The following is an 11,177-nucleotide window of genomic DNA, read 5'->3' as shown; positions in this document are numbered from 1 at the left end:
TTGAATGACGTTGAAATTAGGTTCTGCAGTGACGTTGTAAGCAGCACCTTGAGTGCCCGCTGTCAAATAGTTGTCTGTTCGCGCGCACTACATCGGGTATATGACAACAAGCCTTACTTTGTCATCAACGTTTCTGCCGAAAACAACATGTAAATGCGCTTCATCTGTTTTTTAGGATGCACTAAATATGTAGAAACGATACATGTTAATTGTGGGTGTTACTGGTTTACATTATCTCTACCTCAAATTTAAATGATTATATATACGCATACATTTGGTCAAGTAAAAATAAAGCTATTTATTGTTGACGCCAGCCAAAATGACCAGATAGACTATCAAGATTCATAGATTTCGCCAAGATCGAAGAACACAATAACTATTAAGACTTTTTTACACTGGCACAAAATAGTACATTTGTTGGTCTTTTCAAAACGGAAATATTTACAAACATTTATATTCCGCGCTGTCCCACCTGTATTTGGTGGTCATTATTTTACGCGTTTTACATGCATCTTTCCTGCTTTCCGTTTTGCATTTCCTGCGGACAAACTGCTCACATGTTTAATGGTGACTGAAATAGGTAATGAAGTCAATAAAGCAAAATCCATTCTTTTACCTTTTTTATTTATCTAAAATAAAATTGTCCTTAAATATGATATCATATATTCCTCTGCCAAGCTACCATAAGCGCCTAAAGTATTTAAACAGAAATAAACTTACGACAAATTGTATTTGTTTTACTGCCGTTTGCAATTACAAAATGTTAAATGTAAAGTGATAGGGTGTCATCGCAATCGCCCCATTCCCTTAGTTTGTCTGTATTTTAAGTTTGTAACACAGTCGAACACAGAGTTCAGTTATGAGATGTCATGTGCCGGGAAAGATGATGGCGTTCCCTGAAGGATTCGTTGCAAATAGGACATTTAAGCTTTTCCTCTCTTCGTCTTTTCACTAAAGGTTCCATGGCATATTCTTTTTTGTGATGAGATCTCATGTGGTACACTAAATCGGATGTCATTCTGAAAGAGGCGTTACATTTAGCACACCAGTTTTGAGCTGGTAAACAAAAGGACGTGAATGAAGGTGGAAGCAGGGTAAGTGCAGATGGAACTTGCAGCTGAATGGGCCCAGTAGTCTTTGGCCAGTAGGCGGTGGCATATATGAAAGGACTTTGTTTCGGGAGACCTCCTTGTATATTACAACTGCCGTTAATGTCTGCACTTTGGAGCTTTGCAGCCAAGGCGTTCGCCTGATAAAACCTACCAGACTCGCCAACGCTTGGATGACACTCTAAACCAGGAATCACCTTCTGAGATACCAAGAGTGGAGGCAACTGACTAAACGATCTGGTTGGCTGAGAGAAGGCGCTCTTCCTCTCCTCTGTTCCACAGAGCTGAGAGACGCTCCTAAACGCGCTCCCCATGGCAATATTGTCCAGACAAGAAGGGACCTGTGTTTCAGTCAGGACAGACTTAATGTCCATCGCTTTCTCCGAAGGGCTGCTATTCGCCGCTGTGCCGTTCTTGTTGGCTGTATCGGCAGTGTGGTCCTTTGGAGTCTGTTTAAGTGAAGTTCTCTTCACTTCATTGAATGCACTCTGTTTGGCACCTGTAGAGTCTGGGCTGGACATCAACCTTCCATTTTCTCTCAGACTGAAATTCCCTCTGAACTGCTGGGAAGGGCAGGGAAGCTTTTCTCTTGGAGTGGGCGGCGATCTATCTGCCATTTTTGCACTGTGCGCTGCATTATCATTCTTTTCCACTTCATCGTACTTTCTTTTATTTTCATTTACGCCTTCATTTTCCCGATGGTTCCTGGTATTATCTCTTGGATTCTCCATGTCCCTGGCGAGATTGTGGAAATCTGTGGTGGGCTTGTTGTTTTCCACATTGGAAAAGGCTGATTGTCGCTCCGATCGGCTGAATTTCACACTCGGCACCACAATAGCGATGTGGTCACGGTCTCCACCACTTTTGATGTTCTCGTCCGAGGCAATGCAGCCCATTCGCTTCTGGCAGCGGAATCTCAAATGGGCTAGAAAGGGATATTCGCATTGAAACCGCTGGCTGCAGTCCAGGCATGTGTATGCAGACGATCCTGTGTGAATGAAGCACATTAGCATTAGATTGCTCGCTCCTACATGTTCCAGCGTTCACTGATTTAACAACCAGCAATAAATCATAATGTTAAAAGCGCGCGTCTGAAATGAAGAAAATATTTCAGCAATATGATAAATAGTTCATTGTCATTATAAGAATTACATTGACATATTGCCGAATCACTTTGCTTACACTTGCCCTTGTACAGCCCTTTACTCCATTATGTTCAGTCTGTGTATTTGTCTACACAAACTGCTCCTTCCATCTTCCTGTCTGCCTCCTCTTATGAAGACTTCGACGGCCCCTTTCCAACTATCCATGTCGCCGTGGTACCGTCTACACGTTTTTGTTAATTTCTAAGGCATTTAAAACATCGGAGCATTTTATATGGATGGTTTTCATACATTTCATGAAAATTAGGTAATAACCCAAGTTACGCAGGGGAGTTTAAATAATACATTTTCAATTGCCTATGAAATAAATAGACTGTACTGTGTCACAAAATGCTGGAGTAACAGCGTGACAGGCAGCATCTCTGGAGAGAAGGAACGGGTGACGTTTCGGGTCGAGACTTAACCTGAAGAAGGAATTCCTTCTCTACAGAGATGCCGCCTGTCCCGTTGAGTTACTCCAGACTTTTTCGTCTTGTCTTCGGTTTAAACCAGCATCTGCAGTTCCTTCCTACACGGTACATTGTGCATTTGTTGATGCCTGTACGTGTGTTTTACAGCATCAATAGGAGACTTTACAAATCTCAGCTCACCATTCATTTTCGCCTGTGGTCTGCCGTTGCTGAGGAGGAGTAGCTCCAACAGTTCCTTTCCATACCACACAAGTAGTTCTTCGTCTTTGTCAATCCGCCTCAGAGACCGGTAAAACAACTGACCGTTCTTCACATATGCTTCAAGATTCTGTTCTTCTTTATCCCTGGCCGGTTGGACCAGCCTGAGCCACATTGAACCCTCTGAGGAGCTGTTTGCCGATGATGTATCCACCTGCAGTAAAAGAGGGCCACATGCTTGATGAACACGGGGCCATTGCCAATAATCGAATTTAGGTCGTGTTTCACCGCACATTTCCTATCCCACGTTCCCCAAGGCGTAGATCCACCTCATTACTAGGATCTTATTGGGGGTTTAAAAAATGACACATGACTGAGGCCCGCTGTATTGTGCAGCGGAGTGCCGCATATTGTTGAGTATTACCAAGGCGTTTGGACATCGTGCTTATGATTTACTACGTACTACTTAAAAAATCGAAGCACCGTATTGGAAATAACTGAAAATCAGATTGACGATCCATAAACTTTATAGAATTACAACTTCTCGCATTTTCGCAAATGTTATAAAGATTTCAGGTAGCGCTGTATATCGTTATGGCGATTGGACACCATGATAATGTTATTGGAAAGCGGGGGGAGATGTGTTGCATGTGATGGGAACTTTTCAGGCACTGCATCAGTTACTGTGTTAGGAAGTCCAAGTGCCAATTGACAGGCGAGCCTTGGGCGTCCTTTACATGCTTCTGTACTTTAGTACTTACAGTTTTCCTGCCCCACCTAAACCGCATCTCTCTTCCAATATCTGCATCCAGCAACCGCCACCCCTACCCCCACATCGCTGTATCCACTCCCAGCCACCTCCCCTCCACGAATAAACCATCTTCACGGCGTGGCCCTAATACCCGCTGTTCTAATGGGCAAACGCGGTAGCATAAATGATGAAAGAACTCAGATGTCTAGAAATAAAAGGGACAGCCCTAAATAGTTGAAGGAAAATTCTATGCTAAAAGTATAAAATGGAGGAAAGTACAATGCGGGTAAACATGAGGGGGGAAATATGGAAAAACAAACACATATTTTTTTTTAAACGGACTCGTGGTAACGTTGACTTGGTGAGACAAAAGACGAAATCAACAAGAGCATGCAATGAGCACAGAGAGTAAAATGAATCCTACCCTAAAGATATAGGGCACTGTCCTTTTGTCGGCTGCCTTCAGAGCAATGAAAGCGATGCTGTCATATAGGGACGTGTGGCTCAGAACGCAGGGCCCAAAGATGGAATTTTCCGGAATGTCACAGGTTGTATACACGCTGGTGAAAATGTCGGTGAGACACTGCTGGACCGCCCTGCTGGCATCGCTCTCCCTGTGAGCATGTGGATCTTCCATCGTCGGCAGTCGTTCTGGGAGGAAATCACATGAAAAGGTCATCTCAATGCTTGTAGACAGAGAAGAGGCAACATTCTTAAGCTTCGAAAATCACGACACAATTACTGGTCCAGATTGCCAATGCATGTCAGATGGTTTGACCAAGGACAACATTATGAGACTCAAATGAAATATTTATAAAATGCATTAAATGTGTAAAGAAACAAGAACCCGTCTGATACCGGATAGCAGAAACGCTAAGTATTTTTAAAAACAAGTATTGAGTTTTGCTGCTAAAACATTAATGATATGATAAGCCTAACAAGTCATTTTTATGTCACCCTTTTTAACTTTTATTCACGCTGTTTAAAAAAATAATAAATAGCTTCGATGTTACGAATAACAAGCTCGCCCATGCACTTGCTGATATTCTGACAGATTCCAAAATCTGGGTGGGTTCGGGCACAATGAGACGCGATCCTTACCTGTGTTACTACCAGTTCGGTGTGTTATTTTGGCAGAATGCTGGCGAAACCATTCATCGGTAAGCATCAAATCGCACCGTTACGGTATCTGCAAATGCAAATGAAATGCATGGAAAGTGTGCAGTCATTTCCAGTGGTTTGATGTCAGATAACCTTTAGATCTTTTCTACAAGAAAGAACGTATGTCTTCTTCGTCCGCTCTGCTCATTACCATAATACACCACTTTCCCTCTGAGACTTTAATTAAAAGCAGCATGCAGAGTTAATTATTTTTACCTCGACACGGTTATTTATGGATGAGAATGAATCCCAGTTACCTTGTTCGACACAGGGAGAGATTCGGTCAAACGTGGCTTGTGAAATCTGAATTGTACGGGGTGGGGGGCAGTTTTTTTTTATCGCTGGTAATCTTCGCAGGAATTGAATGAGTTCAGGGTCAATTTTCTGGGAAAGACACTCCGAAATCGCAAGCTACACGCCAGAAGCAGGGAATCTACATCGTTTTAATTTGGATGGTTTAAATAGAAAGGCATCGTATTTCATCTTGTGGCGGATACTTTGAAATGAATTCATACCATTTCATGTACATTTCAATCCGGTAAAGCACATTTTATTTCCAATCGGAGAACACGTAAAATGTTTATACAGTTGTATCGATTACAGTCCGATAAGGTGTCATGCATTTAGCCCTCGAAAAGCAGAAAGTTAAATGCAATTTAAACCCTCGTCCATTTTTTCGCTTTCGATGCAAACGGAATCGATTTGCTTGAGAAACACAAACACACTGACAATGAACGTCAGAAAGGAACCAATTCTAATGATAACCAACTGGCATTAACCCAGTGGAAGCTTCACTGCCCAGCAACACTGGATCGTTAGCGCAATGTGAAAGCAGAGCCAAGTGGACAATTATGGTCTCTCTGAACTTGAAGTGAACGCAGCTCATAGGCTGCTCCAACAGACCCTGGTCACACAAGAAAGTGATGCCCTCGCCTTACCTGATCAAGCGACAATCATATGCACATTTCTCCAGATTCCGAGATTTAGGTTTTGTTTGCAAAGCAAAGAGTAACAAAAAAAAATGCAACATACGCTGCAAACTCATTTTACAAATGCTTTATTGTGAATGAGGTTGCGCGTCGCTTACGGCGTCAAAAGAATATAAATAAAACGGCTCCCATGAATATGCATTTCATTCCATCCCCAGCAGAGCGTTTAGAACGAAGGAAAACATCAACAAAAAGTCAGCACTCACCAGAAAAAAACGTCGCGGGTTGTTTTAAAATAGGTCTCTCGTTCTGCTCTTTATTTTTTTTTGCAGGGGGAGGGGACGGGTGCAGGAGGAGGATGTGGCCGAGGTTGGAGCAGCAGCTGTGGACGTAGCGCTCTGGCTGGGTGCTGTCAGTGCAGTGGCATCGCTGGTGAAAGTGACGGTGATGCTGTGCTTCCGATACACACACACACACACACGCGCGCACAAAAAAGGAGCGGAGCCGCGGAGAGAGTTGCACATGGGCCCGAACGTAAGTGGCAGACACTTTGTTTGGTGGAGATAATCTATCCAATGACGCGTGTAACTCCGTCCCCGTCCCCTCCCACCCCCCGCACTGAGCTCCCTCCTCTCCCCTGCCTCTCCCCTGCCCCTGCTCTGCTCACCCACCCGCGCACTCACTCTGCTGCTCGTGCTCAAGATGGGCCGGCGGGCGGGCGCGCGCGCGGGCGGGGGAAGCGCTGTTGGTGGCGGCTCGTGCCCGCTGCATCTGCCACGCGCCGGGCGCGCGCACACTTGGCTCCGGGCCCGGGCACGCGCATGCCCGCTGGCAGGAAAGGAGGAGGGGGGGGGGGGGGGAGCGGCCGCCGGATTCACGAGCGCCCGCGAGCTCCGGGCTGAGAGGCGCGCGAGGTGGGGGAGCAAAAGGGGGGAGAGTGAATGAAGGTGGTGGAAGCGGGCTGAGGCTGCTGCCGCTAGCCAGCTAGAGATGGGGATAGGGAGGGGGGGGGGGGGTGGAGGGTAATATGGATAGCGGAGCGCAGAGCACCGCCGAGTGGTGCGCTGCTGCCATCCTCACCCCCAGCATCACCCCCCCCCCCCCCCCCCCCATTTTCATCACCATAAACCGTCCAGCCCAATAATGATCTCAATCTCACAATGTGAGGGGCAATGCTCCTCGCCTGAATGCGGTGTAACAGCATACACATTCAGCACTTGCCAGGCAGCAGATTATATTAAAGCTATTATAGACAGTCAAACGCCGAGTAGGAGCAGCTTACTGTGTCACAGGCACATTTTAGACCGTTGCTTCAAAGCCTACTTGGGATGATCAACTGCCGACAGGGTTTTTTTTAAACAGGTGAAGAGGTAGGGGTTTATTATTGAATTTGTAAAGAGGGTTGGCTAACCTGAAGAAACTAAACCCAGATTGCTTCCCACCGAAATTGGAATCAGTGATTTTGCATGTAACTAAAATGTCAGCACCCACTGATACGGTTCCACGTGTGGCAAAGTAACGTGTATCGATTGTCTATCAATTGTTTGTTTTAAAAACCTGGAGTGAATAACGGAAACCCATAAGGTAAATAATCTAAAATATTATTGGAAATAAATAGATGTCGGGACATTTACATTTCCTATGTATTACTTTGCTACTTTCAAAGCATTTGGTGGGCGTTAAATCTCGTACATAACTGGAGAACAACTTTGTCATTATTATTGTCCCGCCAGTCTCTAATTAAATGTACATGGAAACCACAATACCATACATCATGCCATTATTGATAGGATTGTTTCCCAATTTAATAAGCAGCTTTGTTCTGAGACAGTTCACACTTTCACCTGTGAAAGTTTACACCAATCATCATGACAATTTAAACTTTTTTATTGAATCTTTGCAGCTCTGGGCGATCCACTGCTGGCGAAGGAGCGGGTTCGAACTTAATAGAAACTGGGCGAATTATTTTTAACCTGTCGGCAAACGGCGTCCAAATTCTTACGTCTAATTCAGGTTTCACTGAAATTTCACCAACTTGAGAGGACGGGCATTTTGACCATTTGATACAGACTTTGGAAAATATGTTATTCGTCCTATAGAGACATGCAATCACCTGTGCCACTCCTGTGCTGTGTTTGTTTGTATTCAATATTTACATCCCTACGTGTCATTTCAGGCTACACAGAACTGAATATGTTTATCACGTGTCAAATATATGCACGTTGATGCACATTTGCATTTACAGATAAGTGCAAACACACACAAATAATATACATGCATAGATCTATATATTAACGGAAAGAGCATTCATAAGCATCTATTCGGGCAGTTGAAGGCCAATACAGTCGTTTCATGAATATTTAAGAGGAATAGGCGCAATTATCAAATGATCTCCACCTTTCCTGCTGATTTTCACTCAGAAAATAAAGGCATTTTTGTAACCACGCGTGGTATAAATGATATAATATTCCGTGGATTGTCTTTATAATACTAACTAACTGAGTGCGCTGCGGTGATTTCATGGGAAGTTGCTATGCAAAAAAATAATTTCGCGACTCTATTGCCTTTTCAATGAGTGCATTTTATGAATCAAGTGTGAAATCTAGAAGCTGTCACTCAAAAGGTTATTTTTCTGCTGCTGTATTTTCGGAATTAACAAAATTCTACGCTGAATTAAGGCATAATGAATATAAAAATTCAAGAGGATCATCAAACTGGAACTAATAATGACTTGTGTACCAAACCATAGACATCACGTTGCGATAAAATATGAAAATATTGAATTTAATTTGCTGTTTTGATGTATTGACAATGAGTTGCAGAAACCAGTAAATAAACACACTACGCAAACCAATGAAAGACACACAGCCGCACATGCTAACAGGATAGCATGCTGTTTCAAAATAACAATACGTCTACCTGTTATATATTTTGTTATACTCAAAAGAGTAGCTTTGCTTTTCCATTTGAACTCGATTGCCAGCAAATATAAATAGCTTTCAGATGCTTTGCTGAGCATCATTCGCCATGGGTAAGATTTGAAATGCGACCGACCTCTCGTATAAAAAAGGAGGGTTTTTTCCCCTAGACTTTCGGTTCAAAAACTTGGGAAACATTAAAATAAATAAACTAAAGTAGAACAGCGACCAGCTGAATTGTTTTGCGATATTCTGTAGACAAAACACATAAAACGATTGATATGCTATCATCATAAATCTTCCCATTGTGCCTCTGACCAACCATGCATGCTAAAACCCGTTTCCATAAAGTATTCAGTATTAAAACCACAAAGCTCACCCAATCAGTGGCCATCTGCCTCCACCACAACAGCAGCGTGTGTGACAGGCAGCAAGGGCAGCGCTCTTGGAGCGCGAGGACACACACTCGCGCTCCACATAGGTTCATAGCACAAAAATTATCTGAGAACCATTATGTTACCAGAGCTCCTATGACAAATAAACTGCACGGGATCACGAGAAGCCAGAGAACGACTCGTATGAAGCAAGCAAGTTTGTTATACATGGCTTAATTACCTGATCATCAATTTGGTCATTGAAATCAAAAACTGATCTGAAAGGTACCTGGCCCTTTCAAAACTTAGAAATAATCTGAACGTTTGCTGTCGGGTTGATTCTTCGACCAACCATTGAATAAATATGCTACAGCAAGATATAGTTACCAACCGTAGAAATGATTCATACATATTATTGGTATCCATTTAGGGAAGTGCAAAGATCTGTGCTACATCGTGCGACTAAATTGTAATGCATCTTCAAAATAGTTTGGATCAAAGGTGTGGTCCTAAGTTTGACTGTGAGCTTGAGGTCTAGTAGTCTTAAGGGATATATACTATAGGTGACACTCAGTAATATAACAACTTTGTTGCATTCATTTATTTAACCTAAAAGTAGTCCTCCACCTTCTGTACCAAGCTGGTCTCAATGTACGGTGTCATTCTCTACCGACTACGATCGTGTGACCTCAGCTGCTGCAGCGTATTGGAACTGCATACAATTGGAACTGCTATGAATATTTCACTGAAGGTTATAGATGAAAAGGCCAAGATGAATCCTGTCTCAAAAACTTTTGCCCTTCAGTCGGAGGCTTGGAATTGCTCACCTGTATGCAGGAGAAGCCCGATTATATGGGAAATGTATGCAGTATATTTAATTATTTTAAACGCAACATCAAATCCTTGTAACATCAACACCAATGTGATGTGTTGCTCTTATCGCGACCGTATTCCCTTATAAGTTTCCAATAGCATGAAATTATATTTCTAATATGCGACATGTCTATAGGCTTGCATTAGGATGCAAATTATATTGATGCTCTGTATAATTACATTTACTAATGGATAGTGTTTGCGGTTCAAAATATATGGACAGGTATAAAGAGGAGTCTTCCAGCTTTGTTGTGTCATTGAATTATTATTATTTCCTTTTTTATAAACCCAAGGAGGATCCGGAATTGTTGAAAGGCATTACACGATGCCTAAGTTAATCTACTGATAGAACATTCCGAACCCCGTACTTGTTTATTAAGTAGCCAAATGATTATGTTCTATTGGTGATGTGATGCGGTTGACATGTACCTCCCAGTAATAAACTATTTCCTTTTCATACACTATTATTTATTTAGGAATCTATATTTAAAATAACTTACTGTTAACTAATATAAATTAGTCTCATGGGGAAATAATACACCTCACAATGATTTGTGCGCACACCAAGAAAATTAAAATTAGTAATATTTTAATTATTTCTTATAAGAACGCGCAGAGAATGGTTTATGTCATCGTTTAAGTGCGTGACTAACCGTAAAGAGAATCTGATCACCTTTGATATCCAGTGGTCAATACCAATTTTCATGTTCGATGATTTGCCTAGTTTCCCTACAATAGCTGATCAAAGCAAACGTCTTCCAAATTTATGATCGTAACCATTCCGAATAGCGACGAAGTTTTAATTATAGAATAAACTGCATAGAAATATGATAAATCGAAGCGACTCGTCGCTAAATCTATGAACGTGTCATATTTATCGAGATGCATTAGAATAACATACTATCTATAGTGCTTGTAAGTGTATATTACTGTTTATTTTTAAATTAACACAGGAACCGAGGGAGTCAATTTCTGCTTAGCGATACTCATTTTGACCTGATATGTCGTACAATATTGTTAGATGAAATGTCTAACTTTTTGAAATACCTACATGACAAGATATTTGTATGAACAATACAACGCAATTATGCCTACCGTATTATCCAAGTATTTGTTTGCTGTATACAAATAACACCAATTAAAATCCATACCTCTTTTCCATAATAGAAAATAATAGAAAATAGATAGACAGACAGACAGACAGACAGACAGACAGACAGACATAGAAACATAGAAACATAGAAAGTAGGTGCGAGAGTAGACCACCAGGTCCGTCGAGCCCGCACCGCCA

General features: G+C 42.2%; 1 protein-coding gene across 1 annotated transcript; it reads right to left on the bottom strand.

Annotated features, from left to right (window-relative positions):
• Positions 1-278: 278 nt before the first annotated feature.
• prdm8 (PR/SET domain 8) lies at positions 279-6,310 on the bottom strand. Its single transcript, XM_033023975.1, has 5 exons — positions 5,988-6,310; positions 4,733-4,820; positions 4,056-4,282; positions 2,863-3,094; positions 279-2,097 (listed from the first exon to the last, which is right to left on the bottom strand). The coding sequence occupies exons 2-5, from the start codon at positions 4,797-4,799 to the stop codon at positions 854-856; spliced, it is 1,770 nt and encodes a 589-aa protein (XP_032879866.1). The 5' UTR covers positions 4,800-4,820; positions 5,988-6,310; the 3' UTR covers positions 279-853.
• Between the last annotated feature and the right edge of the window lie 4,867 nt (positions 6,311-11,177).

Source organism: Amblyraja radiata, chromosome 1 (assembly GCF_010909765.2).
Source record: "Amblyraja radiata isolate CabotCenter1 chromosome 1, sAmbRad1.1.pri, whole genome shotgun sequence".
Classification (NCBI taxonomy): Eukaryota; Metazoa; Chordata; class Chondrichthyes; order Rajiformes; family Rajidae; genus Amblyraja; species Amblyraja radiata.
This window is presented reverse-complemented; position numbering and strand designations above follow the sequence as displayed.

What these genes read in the sequence shown, in the direction of transcription:
- prdm8 (XM_033023975.1), bottom strand. Translation starts at nt 4,799, where the DNA reads ATGCTTACCGATGAATGGTTTCGCCAGCATTCTGCCAAAATAACACAC. An exon ending in CCGAACTGGTAGTAACACAG is followed by an intron (nt 4,283 to 4,732) that starts GTAAGGATCGCG and finishes ATTTCCTCCCAG; the next exon opens with AACGACTGCCGACGATGGAA. An exon ending in ACCACAGGCGAAAATGAATG is followed by an intron (nt 2,098 to 2,862) that starts GTGAGCTGAGAT and finishes TCATTCACACAG; the next exon opens with GATCGTCTGCATACACATGC.